The sequence below is a fragment of the Oreochromis niloticus genome, linkage group LG11, assembly GCF_001858045.2.
Source record: "Oreochromis niloticus isolate F11D_XX linkage group LG11, O_niloticus_UMD_NMBU, whole genome shotgun sequence".
NCBI classification, from domain to species: domain Eukaryota; kingdom Metazoa; phylum Chordata; class Actinopteri; order Cichliformes; family Cichlidae; genus Oreochromis; species Oreochromis niloticus.
Window position 1 is genome coordinate 30,137,410 of NC_031976.2, and position 19,885 is coordinate 30,157,294.

General features: G+C 39.9%; 1 protein-coding gene across 9 annotated transcripts in view; it reads left to right on the plus strand.

Moving 5' to 3' along the window:
* Positions 1-19,885, plus strand: part of mef2d (myocyte enhancer factor 2d) — a 102,619-nt gene that overhangs the window by 40,132 nt on the left and 42,602 nt on the right. For all 9 annotated transcript variants that reach the window (XM_025911272.1, XM_025911275.1, XM_025911277.1 and 6 more), the window contains exon 3: positions 6,497-6,700. In XM_025911272.1, the coding sequence (XP_025767057.1) occupies positions 6,497-6,700 (204 nt within the window). The remainder of the gene's footprint in view (positions 1-6,496; positions 6,701-19,885) is intronic.

A 19,885-nucleotide genomic window follows, 5' to 3' on the forward strand; every position in this document is an offset into this window, starting at 1 on the left:
ACACAGAAAGAGTTGACTTTTCATTAACACTGTGACCCATTTTAGCAAGAAGATGTAAGAAGAAGAAAGATTCGCTGCCAGAAATCAAAGAATCCCGAATCGCTAATCAGATTTATGTTAAGCAACAGCTGTAGTGCATAGTGCAATGCAAGAATTACATTCATCATCTGGTTGTTTTGGAAATTAAATTTCAAGGAACAAGAAAACTCACTTAAAACTATTACTCCAGGGATGCTAGTATAAACTATCCACTTAAGATTTATGTTTTTGTTTTGCTAACACTGACCCCAAAGTTAGAGATGATATTTTGATTCTGGTTTTGAATCACATTTTGGGGTAGTTGCTGTCCAGTATACTGCTCCTGCATCTATTTTCCTTAGCTAAGTCTAATGAGTATTGTAGTCGTGCATTTAGTGTCACTATTATTAGTCCATCATACCAAACTGATTGGAGAAAACGTGATTTCACAGACGTCTCTGTGATGTGTAGTTTGAAATAATTAGAAGCACTTGTGCCTCAACTCCCATTTTCTGATAATTCAGATTAGAAACTGTTAAATAAAACATGCATGTGCTGTAACCAAATGGGATTTTATCAATTTATGGTTAATTCAGATGATCAACTATTAGACACATCAAAGCACTTCTTTACATTTATGCAAATATTTATGGATTTTAACATTTAAACCAGCTCCTGATACAAATTCAGCATATTGTAATGAGTATTTCTGTATTGTCGTTGAGTCTAAAAGTAAACTAATTTAAGCTTGCCGTGCCATAAAATTTTTATTTTTTTTAACATAGCTGTTAAATTCATTGTAGGCCTGTAGATCAATTAATCGGGGCAATTTCATGCAAAGTGTTGTAGAAAAAAATAAATAGATATGAGTCAGGTTTTAAACTAATCCTCAGCGGCACCCCAGCCAACTTTACAGCTTTGATGCATTCATTCATAATTCACCTAAAATCTGAACATGAACTTATCAAAGCTAAAGATTGTTGTACAAAGTTGAGCATTTGCTTTTTGCTTCCATCTAGCAAAACATAGAATTCTAAGCCATGTTTCTGAATGTGCATGATCTTTTGCACATGAAAAAAATCTCATGTGCAGTACTTTTTTTTTTTTTTTTTTATGAGCCTTGAAGCAGCTTTCAATAAATAAGTTTGAAAATATCTGTGAATGGAAAAAGGTAATAGTGCTGAATTTTTTCTTTCACCACTAAATAAGTTGAATTTCAGCATTTCAGCTTATCTAGATTTTTTTCAAGTGTAACCCATCGTTGAAGAATAAAATTCACCTAACTGAAGTAGTTCTAGTTATAGCAAATTTACAGAGTCCACAGGATTCACATTTTAGAACAGATAACTTTTAGTAGTTGTTGGAATATAGTCATGCATAATAAAGTATTTAAAAGTCTAACGATTTATGAAGCATTAAGCATTAATGTGTTGTGTGGTGTCCGCAGCGATGTGGACACTGTATCGGCCTGCTCTCTTGAAGTGAGAGCTGATTGTGAAAGCAAAGCTGTCGATTTACCGGTTGATCTCCATTCCTACCCACACCTGTGGCCACAAGCTGTGGGTAGTGACCGAAAAAATGAGATACAAGTAGTGGAAATGAGCTTCCTCAGAAGGGTGTCTGGGCTCTCCCTTACTGATCTCAGTCGTTCAGGGGGGGGTTCAGGGCAGAGCTGCTGCTCCTCCATATTAAAAGGAGCCAGATGAGCTGGTTTGGGCATCTGACTAGGAAGCCTCTTAAGGCATCTGTGAGGTGAGATTTTTTTGAGCATGTCCTTCTGGCCAGAGACCCCAGGGGTAGACCCAAAACATGCTTGGGTAGCTTGGAACACTTAGGTCTCCCCTCAAAAAGAGCTAGAGGAGGCTGCAAGAGAAAGAAGCTAAGTGCAAGTTGACACGAGCACTATCAAGAGCAATCTTGATACCATTCGAATTATTCTCCATAGAGTTTCTTATCTTGCATATAAATGCATCTAATGCCACTCTTTTAGACTGCAATTTGTAGCTCTCATCCTGTTCTGTAGTTCATCGTGAACTGTAGTTCAACATGCAGAAAAACCACTGTGCTGAGCTAACCTACGTTGCAAAGCAGATCAAGATTCAATTTTGCACATGCACTGTAACTCCAAACTTCTCTAGACATTATTCAACAGAATAGCACATGAGAAAGCAAATCTCTAACACACTAATATTAGACACTAGATGTTTTTTGTTTTTTTAACCTGTCAGCAATTGCACCGATTTGCACCGATGGCACACAAAGTTGTTTGAAGAATTCGTAGCTAGCAGAAGGGATACTGTGTGTACTGTATCCTGCACACTCTACCAAGGCAGCGTTCTGGCCTAAATCAGTATTTCCAGTAGTAAAAACTCTCTGAAGTGGACTAGCTCCTGCGGTGTGCTGTGGAAAAGCAGAGCTTTGACCAATGTTCCAGCATGATTCTCCCAACATTTTCCAGATTCATATGTGTAAAAAATGAAGGACAATACAGTGTAGCGATACCTTAGGACAAGAGAGACTCTGGAGAAGCAGCTGATTATATTGCTCTTTTGTTTATTTGTAGCACAGTTCTTGGCAATTAAAATATTAGTAGAGGAGCACCTTAATTAAAAGTGAAGATCGGCAATTTACGGGGGGGGGAGGTTCTGTCTCTCATTTACACACAACAAATGCAGTTCCAGTAGATACAGTTTTATTTACAATACCTTTGCTATGAATCGCTTAACATTTAAAATAACAATGGCATGTTGTGGTTCTGTAGATACTTGAAAATTCATACCTGTACTGATTAGTATGGTGAGACCTGGTGTATTTATTTTTTTTATTTTCCCCCAACTGTTCAAACTGTATGTGTGAGTGAGACTGTAAGCTAGCAAATGAAAGAGAAGGTTTTGGCTACAGGAAACAGCAAGAGGAGGTTGTGGTTGTCAGTGGTGGTTTCCTCATCCATCTGCCACACAACCACAACCTCGCCAAGACACACGCATGCACGCACACGCACTCCAATGAAACCACTCGCCCCCTTTCTTTCTTACTCTCCTCACTGAGGATGTCTTATTCTTCAGTTGCCATTGGTTACCTGGCAATTCAGCTCTTAATGTCAATTACCTCCAGCTTGTTTATCCTTTGTGGTAAACAGCAAGATTGAAGCTCAGACCTAAAGTCACTACCCCACTGCCTACTTTTTCTAAGAAAAGAAAAAAGAAAGACGAACAGAGGTTTTGTTTGGGATGTGGGACTGATTTTGTTTGTTTTAAGCACTGGTGGATGACCTTATAATTTTTTTAGGGAGCAGTTGTTGTTTGCAGTGGCTTGTCTCTTCATCACCAACCAGTCTTGTCATCCCGCACAACTGTAATTTCCTCCCTTTCCAACATCGCCACATAATTTATCTGCTCATTCTGTGCATGTGTGTCTGTGTGTGTGAGACAGAGAGAGAGAAAGGGAGAGAGGAAGAGAAGTGGAGAGATATGTAGATAGGCAGAGAGATAAAGATGGGGAGGGAGGGGGTGTGGGGGGTGAGATGATGGTAGCAGTGTGTGATGAGGTGGGAAATGGGGGGCGGAGGGGAGGAGGGGAGTCGGTTGCCCATGGATACGACCCCGATATAATTTGATTTGTGGCAGCAGGAAGCAATGAGTGAGCGAGTGTGAAGGGAGGGAGGAAGGGAGGATGTGGAAAAAGTGAGAGAGAGAGAAGAAAGGAAGAGAAAACGAGGGCGAGAAAATAAGAGGGGAGAAGGAGGGATGAGGGAGGCTTAAACATGTCGGGTGCAGAAAGGAGCAAGAGATGGAAGAGATGAAGTGATTGTAGGAGAGAACGATGCACAGATTGAAGGTCTCACTTGCTGCTTTTCCTGCTTTCATCCTCAGTGTCTCTATCTTATCTCTACCACTCTATCTGTTCTCTCTTTCTTTCTGTATTCAATTCATTTCAATTATAGTTTCAGTTCAGAACTCAGCTGCCAGCGGAGCAGCCTTCTGCCACAGAAATGTGGCCTCTGTCGATGCAGGTAAACCCTAGAGGCAGTATCAGAATATCATTAATACGTTTATTTGGCGACAGAATGATTATAATACAGTATAATTACCATAAATGGACAAAAAAGCTCAACACTCTCACTCTTAAAAATAAAACCAGAAGATGGTTATTCCATTAGGGTTGCAGTTTTGCTCTTAAAAGCCAAGTAAATGCGATTAAATTTTGATGAAGACTTTTTTAAAGGTCTCGAATATCTGTAAAAAATTGCAGTGAAATCAGTTCAACCTTTGTAAAAACACTTCACTAAATATTAAAAATGTCAGAAAAATCTTGATTTTTTTTTTTTTTTTTTCAATTTAAAAGCAAAAAAGTAAACGAATCAGTCCATTACTGAAATTAATGTAAAATAGCTAAAAATCTTCAAGGTCAAACATGTGACTCCCTCTCCCTCAGTAAAAATCACCAATCTCCAGATGTACAGAACAAAAAGCTTTCTAAGAATAAGAATCAAAGATTTAAAGGGACTTTAAGACTTAAGGTTACATAAGAAAGTGCAGTAAACTGCAGGAAACTTGTAAGCATGCTGCACTTCAGGTCACAGCCACAATCATTGATGTCACAGCAGGTTTTTGGCTTGCACGTCTGATGGAAAATGTGTTGATGTCATTCGTGGGTGTGGCCTGCTTGAAGTGCAGCATGCTTGAAATCTTTCTGCCTCTTCAACACCATCTGTGTACACATTGACTTTTATTTCCATTTCTCCCATATCAAATGCTCGATATTGTAACAGTACCTGAAGCCTTTTCTTCTTTTTCTTCTGCTAATCTTCTTCTCCTTGTGTGTGTTTGTGTTTGTGCAATCCTGTGTGTTTAATCCAAACAAAGCCAAATCTCTCTGGATTGTAAATACCAGTTGGTTATAGCAGGGAAGCGCTTCTAAAGCCAACCGGCAGACAACAAGGGACCCTGTGCTTTAGCAACACTCCCAGTTCTGTTCAGCTTGTTCACAACTGAGGGGGCTTGTACAAGAGAGTGTGTGTGTGTGTTATGTGTGTGTATGTATGCATAAGGGAAAGGGAGAAATAACGTGTGAGAGAAGGAGAGTGCGGAAAAGAGAGCGGGAGAGAGTGTGTGACATAGAAAGAGAGCATGGAAAAGAGCATAACAGAGTGTGAAAGCGACAGAGAGCGAGTGTGACGGGAGAGAAAGGAGTGTACGGACTGAAGTGAAAGTCTGTGCACAAAATACAATCTGAGTACTTGAAAGAGCATGTTTAGACACTCTGTCTAGAAGTCTTTTTTTCCTGAAAATGTCTCTATCTTGTATGTTTAATACACAGTGCTTCCATGCAGTCAGTCTTGCTTTGTCTCAGATAGCCAAACCATACGCTTCAGCGCACGATTTGTGCCGTGTTTAGAGTCTGGAAGTGCAAAAAGCTCAAATTACACTTTCAGTTTAACTGAGGATAAGCTGGTTTGAATGGCTCTGGTCCAAAATGATATTAAGTCAGGTCTTGAGGGGGAAAAGCTCAACATTTTAGTAAATGTGCGTTTTTACTTTCCTGCCAAGATTGAGAGTCACAGTGAGGTCAGATAATTTACTGTAAAGCTGCAAGTTGTCAGTTTTACTCTTTGGTTTTTCATCAGATAAAACAGGATATAACATGACAATTAGAGAGCTTTAGGGGAGCTTTGACAGATGCTAGCTGTCGCTTATCCTACAGTCATATTTAGTATCAGTTTTACTCTCAGCATTTGACAGATTTCTCAGTGTGTTCCTTTCAGTTTCATCATGCCTTGTGTCTTATTTGCAGATTATAGATTTTTTAATTCTGGTGAACAGATTTTTTTATTTATATCTATATGTTTTTATTCAAACACATTCAAAATTTGTTGTATTTAAGCTGAAATAACAAAATTTCTTTCACTTGCTTCGTTTCTTTTATTTATTATTTGTTAAAAAATTGCTGAGGAGAACTTGTGTGCACCACCTGCATCCTTTTCAAATATCTAGTTTGTCTTAGCTGTGGTGTGTGATGAAAGAAATATGGTTATCAGCATGTATTTTTCTTTTTTTTTTTTGGAAATGGTTGCGACCTGTACATGTTGACATTTTAATTTTGTAAGTGAACATCACTCTAAACAGAACCCGAAGAAAATTTTTGCTCTCATGAAAATTGAAATAGATCTTTTAATAAAAATCTATAATCCGTGGCTTGTTGCCAGATCCACACTCTAGCTCCGTGGCCCACATCCTTCAGGACCAAGAGGCTCCATGAAAACCTTTTTGCCTTAGAACAAGAAATAAAATGTAGATATGTATATAATGCCCTTGTTTTCATTTCAATTTCATTTCAAAACTTCATTAACAGAGTGTCGCTTATGATGTTATAAAATTAAAATTACAATTGTTTTAGGAAACTATGAAGTGTTTTTGATAAAAGCTTTACCAAGATTGTGTTAGATCTCTCTCAGCTCAGTTTTCTTTTTGGTCATCAGGTGACGTTCACCAAGAGGAAGTTTGGTTTGATGAAGAAGGCCTACGAGCTGAGCGTCCTGTGCGACTGCGAGATTGCTCTCATCATCTTTAACCACTCCAACAAGCTGTTCCAGTATGCCAGCACTGACATGGACAAGGTCTTGCTGAAGTACACCGAGTACAACGAGCCACACGAGAGCCGGACTAACGCTGACATTATCGAGGTAAAGCGTGGAGACGGGAGGGAGGGCAGTGGGTCAAACAGCGGGAAACAACTGCGTCTTTAACACACCTCAAAACCTTTTTAACACAATGACATCCTTAAAAGGTCCACTTTTCCCTCTTCTGATGTTGATCTATACGTTTTCATTCATAGGTGCTTATTTTATTATGCATGAATCTCAGAAAGTTATTCATTGTTTATGCATCCTCCTTCTACATGGTTCTACAGTTGGAACAATAAAGATTAATTCTTGATTAAACCTATTTTATCCTCTACAGAGTCAGATTGTAACCTTTTGTTAAGGTCCATTCAATGTATTTTTTTTCCATTTGATCACCTTTATTTTAATTAATTAATATATTTATTTATTTTAGCAGATGCTAGACTTAAAGTAATCTTGACCTAGATATACTTCCTGACCAAACTGTGTTGCCTTCTGTTGCAATAAGGCTCTGAGTATCATAGTTTATTCTACATTAAGTCATTAAAAGGGGAAGCTGGACATTTTCAGATGTGTATTGATTAACTTTCTTCCCAAGAATAAGATTAGAGATTGATATCACTTTCATGCCTGTTTACTTGTAGGTAGGTTAGAGGCAGAGGGTGATTAAGGTAGCTTAGCTCAAAAAAATCAGCTGATGTGATATTTTACATCTTGTTTAATCTATAAAGTAGCCAAAGTCACACTAACCTTCAGTGTTTGCAGCAATCTAACCTTCTTCTAAATTGTTATGCATTATAAATTAGGCTTTAAGAAACTGAAGTGGTTGAACACCACATTTTTAGAGGTGTCATTACATTTTTTTTAAAAACTTTTTATAACCCACTGTTATTTCCTTAAATCCCTTGTTACTGAAAAGTAACCATATATTTTAGTATTTCTTTACTATTGCCCAGTTCAGAATTGTGGAGTCCAGTCAGTCCCAGTGCTGTTTATGGTTGGATTCTGGCTTGGTGCCTTTAGGCTTAATGGGAGTAGAGAGATAGGAACAGCTGGGCCTCCCCGTCTTATCCCCCGCCCCCTTAACACTCTGGCTTTGGTCGTATTGTTACCTGGAGACCTCTCTGACAACAACAACAAAACACCAACAAGCCAAAGGACAATGCATGGAACCAGTTGGAAACCACTTCAGCATAAAATGGCCACCAGTTAGAGGAAGAACCTTCTGAAAAAAATAATGTTTGTTCATTTACATATTTACTAGAAGAGAGGTCAACGGTTAGGTCAGCAGAGAAAGTGTGAGGGCAGCCCGTCAGTTGCATTTTTATGGTTTTGTAATAGGAATCCATTTGCTTCCTAACGTCTTTCCTCCCTGTGGGAAAAGGCTTCGCTGGAGCTTGTCAGGCGAACATGGAACATATTCACATGCCTTGCTGACCCTTTTATACATAAGGACCCTCTCATGAATTCAACACGAGATGGTTAGGTATGATTCAGCGAGCCGTGTACACCGCAGTACAGCACTTACGCTTCATATGGAGCGTTGACTTAAAGCTTTATCTCGCCTGGCTTTGAGGGTTTTTTCCTCACTGAATATTGCTGCAGGAGTTCATGATCAGTCAACCACAAACACTGTCAACATGCAGTCACCGCCATGGCTTTACTGTCATGTTGAATGCTCGAGCTAAATCGTATTTCAAACAACACGCAGCAAAACAGGAAGGTTTCAGAAAATGAGATGGCTAGCTCATGAATGGATTTAGGCCATTATTAGTTGGGCACTAGCATTACCTGATCTGTGTCAACAGCAATTTCCCAATCTGAATTTTTTGTCATATTGCCCTTATAATTTTGAATAAAACCTTGTGTTGGCAATGATCTGAGAACAAAAAAATAATAGAGTGGGAGTGATTCCCTCTTTTATCAGCTGCTTCTAAATTGCAGAACGTAGTCCTGTAAAATTGAGATTGATCCTACAGCAATAAATATTATTTGCACCCTTTTGTTCTCCACTAGTTTTTGATTCACTACATTTATGAAGTAAGCGATACCAACCTGTGTCCCTGGAGTGCTGAACTTTGACAGCAAATGATGAGTTTTATTTCCCTCTTTCAGGCTATTTCAAATGCGTTATTGGAAGAAACCCACAGGCTGCAAACATTGTTTGATTCGATTTATGAAGCGCTCGGAAGCTCATCTGACCTCTAACTGCTGCTTTAAGGCGTAATTCTTTTCCAAGTTCTCTCAAACTGTTCACAAACACCCAAATCAATGGCTAGCTACAGTTATCTGCTAAAGGTGCTTTTAAATGGAGAACGCTATTTTCCGCTGTAGGAACCTACCTGAAGGACTCATTGGTTGAATTCAGGTCCTGGATCACAAAAGTCCCAGCTCTGGATTTGCATCTGAGTATTCTCTGGCTGTGAGATTTAATCCTCTTTCCAACAGTTTTCTTGCGGAATCTCTGATTATAAAAAGATTTTCAGACCAGAACTGTTGGGAAACCATTTTCCTTGAATACAAGACAGAGTCATACTTGAAGCTTGAATTACTTCATATATAGCAGAAAGTAAATTCCACATTCAACTAGAACTGATTTCCATCTGTTTTTCTGTTGATGGAAGCATTTGGTTCTCATCAGAAATGGGTTATAAAATGGCCAAAGTATCACTCCAAAATCACACATGGACTAAAAGGAATTTGCCAGCCTAGCTACATTAAGCCTAAAGAAAATGCAATGAATAACAGATTTATCTAATTTATTTCACAAAGGGGACTTTGTCTGAACATACTCCTAAACTTCCTGAGTTTTGTGATTGGGGATTTGTCATTATTGGTTATTATTTGGTTGTGAAGAGGCATGAAATCTTTGGGGCCTGAGCAGAATGCTCCTAAGGGGAATTTCATCCAATAAGGGCTTGCATTCAGTAATTGCTGAAATCTCAGTGAAAGTGTTGGTGAAGCAGTTTTGTGTTTGAGTGGGCTGAAGGTAAGACTGAGAGTTTGAGGCTATAATTTTCCCTTCACCTTTCTGTCTGTCAGTTTCTCTCTTCCTTCTACCCTTCCTGACTTCGCTTCCTCCTAATCTCCTGATTCACTCGGTCACGACAGTTTTTCCCTTCTTTCTTGTCCTTCTCTTTCTGTCTGTCTCAGAGTGTCAGCAGTAAAGCCTTTCTGTAGGCTGTATCTTCAGCTGCAGATGGCTCTTAAGTGTATGCAAGTGCATGCATGTATGTGTGTGTGTGTGTGTGTGTGTGTGTGTGTGTGTGTGTGTCGTGGCTGGGCGTTGGGCTGCTCCGGGCCACATCAGCTCAAGCTCCACTGGCTCTGTTTGTGTGTGTACATGTGTTTGTGTTTTCGAGTGTGTCACTCTGTCTCATTCTGTCTCTTTGTGTGTGTGTGTGTGTGTGTGTATGTGTGCATGCGTAAGTCCACCTCTCTTTCTGTTTGCACGCTCTGCAGTGGCCCATGAGAACGCCTCATACAATATTCAGACTTGGTGAGCCTCTCGGTTGTGTCAGCTTCTGTGTGTGTGTATCTGTGTGTGTGTTGTGTCCTACATGGGAGCTTCCTTCCTATACCGGCCTTCATACTGCCCACCACCCATTCTCTTCATAAGCCAGGAGGCATTAAGCAACATTCGCCAGCGTTTGTCCTCAACTGTCCCCTTCCACAGATGTACTGCATTAAACACCTTGTTGGGCAGGTATCAGTGTTGTTCGCCCCTGACATTTTCCATGAGTTCTTGGTATTTCGCATTACCAGTAGAGTAGCATGAGTCATTTCAGTTTAAAAAAATAAAAGCCCTTAGAACCTTTTTCAGAATACGTTCTATAGTGTACTGCTAATAGCTGCACAAAATAGCAATTAAGTAAAACTGCAGCTTATTTAAATGTGTCTTTGTCACTTTTTGTATGGGAAACCTAAATCTCCAAGGTAATGAGTAAATACAACCATTGCATAAATGTAGTGGAGGGAAATGTGTAATATTTAGCTCCAAAACAGGTTGTTGAAAAGCAGAACCATTGACAGCTGTTAAGGAGCTGATATTCTGCATTAGCTGGAAATTGGAAAACATTTGGCTGACAAAACATTTGAAAAAAAGAGCTGGAGATGATGCAACGCAGTGGTAAACATGCCCCTGGTCCTACGTTTTTAGAGCATTTTTGCTGGCATAAAATTCAAAATGAACATTACTGACAATAGCGTTTCTCAGTTTTAACATTTTGTTTTTACTTTTTTAAATCGCTTTTAATCATTTGCAAATCATTGAATTTTGTTGCACACAGTGTAATCACCTTTTTTGGAAGCAGAGTTATTGTAAACATTTGTCTGTAGGGAACAGGGTATTTGTTGGGGACTTTTTTCAGTGACAGATAAATCCACGCTCTGTGCTTAAGTTAGGAATGTCTATGTAGAATTTGGTCAAAAGAAAGTACTCAACAGTGTCGGTGTTTGTGGTAATGAAAGGAAAAGTTCCCCAGTACAAATGTGTGGCTTGCTGAAAGTTTTTGGATAAACAATGGAGCTTTGTGACACAGCGAAATAAGATAGATCTGGCTTTGGATGGCCTCAAAGTACTCGTTACTAGAATGAATATAGTGTTGGTTTGTTGACTGTAACAAAAATACAGAAGATCATCACATGCATCCTTTTAATAACTCAGTTGTGACTAAGATTTCATTAGATATTTTCTTGGCAAGTTATAGGGGAGAAGAACCCAATGTCTTTACTTCTCTGAAGGGCTCTTACTGTGAAACACTAGCAGGAATTATTTTATTATTATATATATTATTTTATTAAATAATTGCTGTAAAGAAATGTAGAAAATTTGCAAAGTAAAAATGACCTAAATCTGTTAACATGTTCTTGTCCAAAAGAGAACAGCAGTTTAAACAGCTTGACCAGACTTGTGATTATTGTAAAAGAGTTTTTATCTCCATGTGCAATAAATGATAATTATCATTTTGTACATTTTGTACATTTAAATGTCACAACCATGACTGGACGTGCGTTACAGAAATGCTAGACATAGAGGGTTGGGGGCTTTCAGTGGTGCCCTGTACAGTCGAACAGTCAGTGTGACAAGATTGGCGAATTATACAATAATTATTAAAGATTATCTGCACTGGCACATGGTGTAACATCGCTGGTCAAGGACAGAGCTGAGACATACCGAGTGACGGAGTGCGAGAGTGAGGGAGAGGGAGAAGAGAGAGGGGATAATTGGATAGTCACAAAATGTGCCCATTTGCTGCTCTGCCTCTGCAAGTGCTTTTGAGTATAAATTATGAAGTGTGGATATAGTCACGCAGGCACACGCAAACTGATACGTGCACGTGCGTACACAGTCTATGCTTCGTGTATGTCGCTCTGTCTATGCTGTACATGCACGCACCTCTGGCCCTAAATGCCTAGATGCACTTAAGTTCATACTGAGGTGTGTATGTGGGTGTGGGGACTCTATTCATCACACAGTTAGACATTCCTTCACTTCAGTGCAAGCTTGAGAAGCTGTACATATGCACACACAGCCTCTCTCTGAGATGCACGTGCTGCTTGAAAGTGTGTGTGTGTGTGTGTGTGTGTGTGTGTGTGTGTGTGTGTGTGTGTGTGTGGGCAGCCTGCCTCTCCTGTCAGAATGTGTTAATCCGCTTGACTGCAGATCCCAATCAGGGCAAAGAAGGGAAGTGAGCGAGAGACAGAGGGAACACAAGCAAGCGCGATGCTAAAAGAGTGGGGATGAATAGCTGAGGAGAGAAAGCAAGATGGGCGGAGAAGGGGGATGCCCTTTTTCCTTTAAGCGGCTCAGGGAAGACAGATCTCACCAAGAGCTTCACTGCTCGTGCTTAAGGACTTTGGGCACCGCCCTGATCCTCCTGGGCTGCAGCCAGGGGAGACTCACATATTGCGAAACATTACTTGTCAGTGTTTTCCTACTAAGCAACAGATTGATTTTGTTGCTACAATATCCCTAGCGCTTCAAACAAATAGTATACAACCCCAGATTACCCCACTTAGTGCACACTGAGAAATTCACCCCTCTGCAGAGTTGCATGCTCACTTCTCCTCTGACGTCCTCTCCCAGAACACACACACAGGTGGGAGCTGATGCCTGTGTTGCCCTGTAGATGCTCCTCATATAATCCTTCTTTGCTGTCTGAACTCTGTGGTCCTCCTGCTAAGACCTGCCATGCCCAAGGTCCTAATCTGGAGTAGAAGAGGTCATAGGAAGGTTTATTGGTGCTTACATTAGTGGTCACCACTCTTACTGGGATTTGTTTCTTCCAAGTTTCTGAACCACAAAACTTGTCTGAAAAGCCCAAAGCTCAACCATAATTAGGACTTTTGGATTTTTTTTTTTTTACGTTACAAGTAGAATTTTAATGTGTTCTCTTTTTTAAATTAGATTTTTTTGGGGGGTTGTGATATGACACATTCACACAACTTGATTTTTAAACCAAGATATAAACTTTTCTTATGTTTAGTCATTGCCTCAAAATTATTCAAATTTCTTTCTTATTATTACCTCGCTGCTTTTTGCAGTTGAATTTCAAGGTTAAGGAATGCAATATAATGCCTTCAGTTATGGTCAGTATTATACCACACATTCACAGCATTGTGTTCAGAACAGTGATCCTGACCTTTCTTACAAAATAATTAACAGCCCTGTGCTGAAAAGGGGCCAAGATTTCATTAAAACAATATTAAGTACTGGAAGTCCTTGATTATCAAATATGTGACTCACTCCCAGATTGAGTCGTGTTATGGAGATTCTGAATGAGGAACACATACTCCTAGAGGGCAGAAAAATGGGCTTCGAAATATTTTGTTTAGTTGTCATTAGTGTAGGCGGTCATATATCAATAAGACTGATTGGCTTACAGGTCATCTGTAGTTGACGTAGGGCATCATGCACGATCAGCTTCCTCTGATACATCCAGAGGCCTCTTGAGGGCTAAGTGAGAGAAGTCCATTATTTTCATGGACAAATAATTCCAGTGAGAGCTGGAGGGGCTGGAGGGGTAATAGCTGTTTGTGCAATGATGGTTTTTAATAAACTAAATGGTTAGAAATTAAAGGAAGTCTACAAGTCATAAACTAAACTTTGTCCAAATGTTTAAATGATTAATCCAACCTAACTTCCTGAATTTTATACTTTAATTAGAATAAAAACACTTAGTTAGACCATCACAATGCATAACGTATAGTTGAGTTTTCATTTACATTTTCATGTTAAATACGCTTTTGACCCTGAAATTAATGCATAATTAATACTTTACACGGGGGAGCACTAGGAACAGGAAGCATAATTAATCTAAATACAAAACTGACAGAGAGCGTGACGAGGAAATGCATTTACGTTCTTTTCTGTTTTCTGTTATTTTATTTATTGGTTTTCTGTTTTAACTAGGTGTCCAAAAAAATACATTCTGTACCCGCACGATAGCGAGTGTGTGTTTTAGTGGGCAGCGAGGACATGACTTCCTCACGTCTCACAGCTTGGCAGGTTAGTGACATGAGAAACAACAAGTACTGATCTATAATACAACATCTGAGGAGCCTGGCAGCCACTGCTGTGCTGAGACTGTGGATATGATGCCCCAAATGACTGACTGTAGGAGGCTGCATGCGTGTGAGAGAGAGACTTTCTTCTGCATTTCTGTATTTGACAAGCCACAATGGGAGGTGACATTACAGTTTGCTTTGCACTTACCAGAGCTAGACAGCAGGGACTCTGCCTGCTACCTAAATACTTTTGAGACCATATAACCTGCACCGTCATAGTCCAAAAGAAAGCCTAACAATAAACAGCACATACTGTACTGGGCAAATAAAAGTGTTAGACAGTGAGATTAGAAAACTATAATAATCAGTTAAAGGAAAGATTTTTACATGTCTCTGTTAATATTCTGTTTATCCTTCATGTTCATGTTTGCCACTAAAACATCCCGTCCTAATATGCCTCTGTTAGAAGTGATGAAGAATAAAATCCAGTCTTTGGTTCCTGAATAGATCTTGAAATTCATCCAGTCAAGATTTTGATTCTGTGCTGACCTGCAGCGCGGCAACAGTGAGTCAAAGTGGGAATTTGGTACTCGTATGTAAAGTAAATGTAACTTTAGAAATGAGTTGTTTTTTAATCTGTCTTATTTGCCTTCATAAGACTGAAATTGGTTTAATTACCAGATTTTTTTTTTTTAATGAGGACTGATTGATTCATCCTCAGTCTCTAACTTGGAAGCCATGACCAGGAGGATCAGTGGCCTTATGAACTCCAGACAATTATTTGGTGACTCCCATCCTTTAACTTTAGTTAAAGTGCAGTACAAATCAGTGGTTAGCCCGACTCTCCTTGTTCTTAAAGCAATTATGATTGTTCCAGTTTTCTTGGAGGACTGGCCAAAGTTTCTGTGGATTAAAGCTGTTTCCAGGCTAACTTGATGAAGTTGAGATTAGGTTTGTGTGGAGGTTACGCTATCAGTTGCAGGACTCTTTGTTCTTCTGATTACAAAGATAGGTTTCATGGTCTTCTTGCCATGTTGAACAATTACTTTATCATAGATGAGAATTTAAACATCTGAAGTGGCTAAACAGGAAAACTGTGTGAGCGGTGCTGCTCGGCAGTTTCATATCCAGGCCTTCCCACCTCCCAAAGTGTCCTTGGGCAAGTCACAGAGCCCAGAGTTGCTTCCAGAGTCAGTGTGTGTGTGTGTGTGTGTGTGTGTGTGTTTGTTAAACCTATACATCTACTCATGGCTAGATATGGTGACACCCAAACACACATGTATGTTTTTGGTAAAGGTCAGTTTTTCTGGCACTTTCCAAATGAATGTGACGATAAAGCTGATGGAGGCAAAACTGAGAAACAGAAAAGGAAATGCAAAAAACCAGGAAGGGAACCTGATACACTCAAAGTATTATTGCCTCTGTTATTAAACGTCAAATACTGCCACTATACATGCAGTCGTACAATAACTTTCGCTCCTGACTTTGAGCACATAGAGGCTTCAAACACATTTTCAGAGTAAGGGATAAAAGGTTGGAGGAGGAAAGAGAGAGGAAAAGGGAAGGAAATTATGATGGGAAAAGCTCTGGGAACAAGAGACAGGGCAAAAGAGGAGAGGGAAAGAAACTGAAACAGAGGAGAGAATGAAGGTTGATGAGAGGAAATAAGCGACTGGGGAGTATTGAGTATGGAGACATTTCGAGGAAGCAATGGCGAGAGATGTTAAGGGTGGAAAAACACAGAAGGACAAGTGCGAGAGTTTGCACTTGCACTGCGAGCGAGCGAGAGCTGCGTTAAAGGTGGTGGGCTGAGAGATGAGAGGCCGAGAGAAAGACAAAAAGAGACAGGACAAAGCAGCAGCAGCGTTTCATGGAGAGCTGGAAACAGAGGGCGGGCGGACAGGCGGGTGGGCGAGCGAGCGAGCCAGAGGGGAACGAAGAGAGTGAGGTGGGGCGGGGCTTGCGAGCAGTCATAGCCAGTTAGAGGCTGGCGTGGTGCTCTGCAGGGTGAATCTTACCCTGGCAACACAATAGAGCGAGAGAGCGAGAGGGAAAGTGGGAGAGAGGGAGACAGCGGACAGGTGAACAGATGGCTGACTGAGAGACAAGCTGATCAGTGCACAACAGAGGGGTGTGTGTGTTGGAGAGTGTGAGCGGAAGAGAGAATGTGAATGTAATGCAATGTAACACAAAATGTTCAGTCTGAGAGAGAGTGGGAAAACAAACAAAGAAACTGAGAGAGAGTGAGAGAGGGGGAAAGATGCCCATGTTTACACTGTAATGTTCACAAAATATCAGTGGAGTTTACATGAGAGAACGACAGAGAGGCAAGCCTGTGATGTCCAAAAAATATCGAGTGTGTGTGAAAGCAAGTAGAGACAGTGTGAGAAGGAAGCCTACTGTACATCTGCTTGCATCCATATGTCAGTGTGTCCATTAGGATTGTTGCTTTTTATATGAATTTGAAAGTATCAGATGGAGAGGAAACAAAGGAATATTTGACCTGTGGTGATCAGTTCAGATTTTTGATTTATGGGTCGGACGGTTTGTACTTCAGTGGAACTGAAATGCAGTGTCATTCTGACCTTATTCCATGGCCTGCTTCTTTGGAAGAAAATAGAGTAAGCTAGCAATCTCAGTGGATAATTATGGCCTCAAATTAGGAAAAGCAATAAGCAGAAGCATTTAGACTTCAGTACTACATGCTGAAGAAGTTACAGATGAAGGTAAGTTTGTATGCCAATAAGGTAAAAACTGGTGAATCTATTGCCACGATGGCATAAATACACTGAAAATGAATGAACAATGTCCTTATTGGAAGCATTAGTGGAAGCATTGCAAGAAATTGCATAATTTTTCTTCTTTTTATTGTCCTTTGGGGGAAATGATGTTTGTGTCATAGTTAATAACACATGGCGCCTTAATAGCATATGCACTGATAGCTGCATCTTTATGACAAATAATGCCAGAGTTAATCAAGTACAGAAATTCAAATGAATCACACTTAAAATAGGAAGATTTTAAAGATCGAGGGCATTTAGGGAATTTTGTCCAAACCCCAAAGACAGTTGCATGGTTCGTCTTATTGTCATTATTTTTGTTGTAATTATTAGTAAAAAAGTATATGATCACCAAATCCATTTGCTTTTTTGGCCCTGTTCATCATATCAACTCTAACGAGGACTGATATTTGATGATGCTTTGGTCCCAGATCTATGAAAGTAGGATCAAAGTTTTAATGAACTGCGCTAAAGCTTAAATTAAAGGAGATTTATTTTTTGGTTGGTGTTAGCCATCTACCTGTAAATTAGGCTTAGGAAATGCAAAACTGGAACTTTCTCTCCTCACAAGTATGCAAGTACAAATGTGCGTCGCTACATGTGAACAGTGCACGAACATGGCTCCAGTGTCATCACAGTTTTGTTTGCAGGCTCTTTATCTCTTTGTGTCCTGACAGTCAGGGCAGGAGGTCCACGCTTCTATCACGTCCTCCGCACAGCCCTCTGTCACATGCCGTCATTGTCAAGTTGAAAGTTGTTCTATTTTTATTTATTTAATGTAGTTCTTTTATTCTCTCAATTTTTAGGTCAGCGCGCACACACATCTGCCTCAACAGAGTGTGTTTTCTATGAATTGTGCGCAACAAAGCGCATGGTGGCTGCTCCTGTGTGTGAAATTTACATTAAGCTGCAGATCAGAGCACTTACTCGTTCTGGTGAGAGTTAACAGCTGAATCAGGAGACTGTCTCCATGTTGGAACAAATCTTTCTAATAACCCGTTTCTGTGGGTAGATAAAAAAGCAGCTTTGACACTGCGCTAATAATAATGGCTTTGGCTTTTAATGAGATTCATATCAAAGAGCAGTATTGTTATTAACACTGAAAGTCTTTTTACCCTTACATCCAAATGGCATCATTACCCTCTTGCCCTCACCTGTTTTTAGGATTTCAGGCTAATACATCAAAAATGAAAGGAATCTCTGTCTCTTCCTCCTCGGGGTTTAGTCTGGAGCTCTCTATACAACGACTTCCCGCCAGCTTCACTTTAGAGGCTGAATTGCATGCAGTTGAATCATTCTCACTTAGCAATGATTGTGTGCTGTGCACTCATGGAACACATGGTTAGGTTTTAATCAGACCGCCACTAGACTATAGTCGCACCTGACACGGCAAGTGCTTGTTAATTAAAGAAAGTAAAGGACACGTGAGATATTGAATATAATATCTGTTAGGTGATACATGTAACAGTGTCCTGCATTATATGTTGTGTGTAATTGAATGTCAAAAGATGCCAGTGGTTTTATTTGTTTTACATACTCAACTACAAATTAGGTCGACTACATGTTTTTGTTCAACCCCCAATTTACATTTACAAATGAAAAAGGATGATTTCACAATACTGTGGAAAAACTATGCACAACCCTATGATTCAGTAGCTTGTAGAGCCATTTTTAGCAGCAGTAACTTGAAGTAATCATTTTCCGTGTGACAATGATTCTCTCACATCGTTGTGGAGGAATTCTGGCCCACTCTTCTTTCCAGTGTTCCTTGGGTTCATTCAGGTACGAAGGCATTTGTTTATTCACACCTTTCAATGAGGTTCCATCACAACATTTCAGTAAGGTTGAGGTCTGGTTTTACTGCACCATTGAGACACCAGATTTGCTGGTGTACTTGGAATCATTGTTCTGTTGCATGACCCAGTTCTAGCTGTTTAGTCAGTAATACAGAGGAGTTCATAGACGACTCAATCACTGAAAAATGCCCAGGTCCCATATCTGCAGAACAAGCCAGAATCATCACTGTTACTATGTGCTGTATTTGGTTTTCTACAAATGTGGTGCAATTTGGCCAAACATCTCCACACCTAAGTAGTTTTCTCCCAGCAGCCCTTCAAAACCAACCATAATCGTTCAGTGTTTTTGTAATTGTAGAGTTGTTACTTTGGCCTGTAGAGTCTGAGATGTAGCTCTTGTTGTTCTCTGTGCTTTGCACGGTCTCACTTTGGGGTGAATTTGCTGGGATGCTCACATCTGAATGCTGCCAAAAACGCCTGCTTTTATAGAGGTGCTCACACTTGCTGATGATCATCTAATCAAGCACATATGATTAGCAGCACCTTAATCTCATAATACCAATGGAAGCAATAAGAGCTTACTTAGTTTTCCACTTTTTTCATTTCTTTTTTTCACATGACTGCACATTACACTTAATACTGTCGGCTAGATTTACGAGCTTTTAAAGAAATTCTTTTCCTGTGATTGCTTGTTTAGTAAACGTCCACTTTCCTAAGCCTTAATGATGCTTCTTTCTTGTAAGACACTGAAGGTCATTTGTTAATTCTTGAAATCAGTTGATTTCTACAGAGTGCAGCTTAAAATATAGTGCTTCGCAGACAGATGCCCCCTCCCCTCCTTTTTTTTATTCAATAAAAAAATGTTTTGGATGGAAAGACTTGCTGGAGTGAGAACTAGAGTTTTTTTTCTTTTCTTTTTTTTGGCCATGGTTATAGTCTATTTTTCCTTTTGGGATAGATTTCAAGGCTAGGGATTTCTTTCTTTTCGCACCACTCAAGGCTAAAGCTTGTATTTGGACCACAGTAGGTTCTCCAGCTCCAGTTTAAGATCCATTTTGCTACGAGGATCTCTCTGCTTGGCTCTGTGGTCAAGGGCCCACCAGGCAAAGCTACTTAACAGCAAATCTTGTTTAGCAGAATCCTCTCAAAATAAGAGCCTC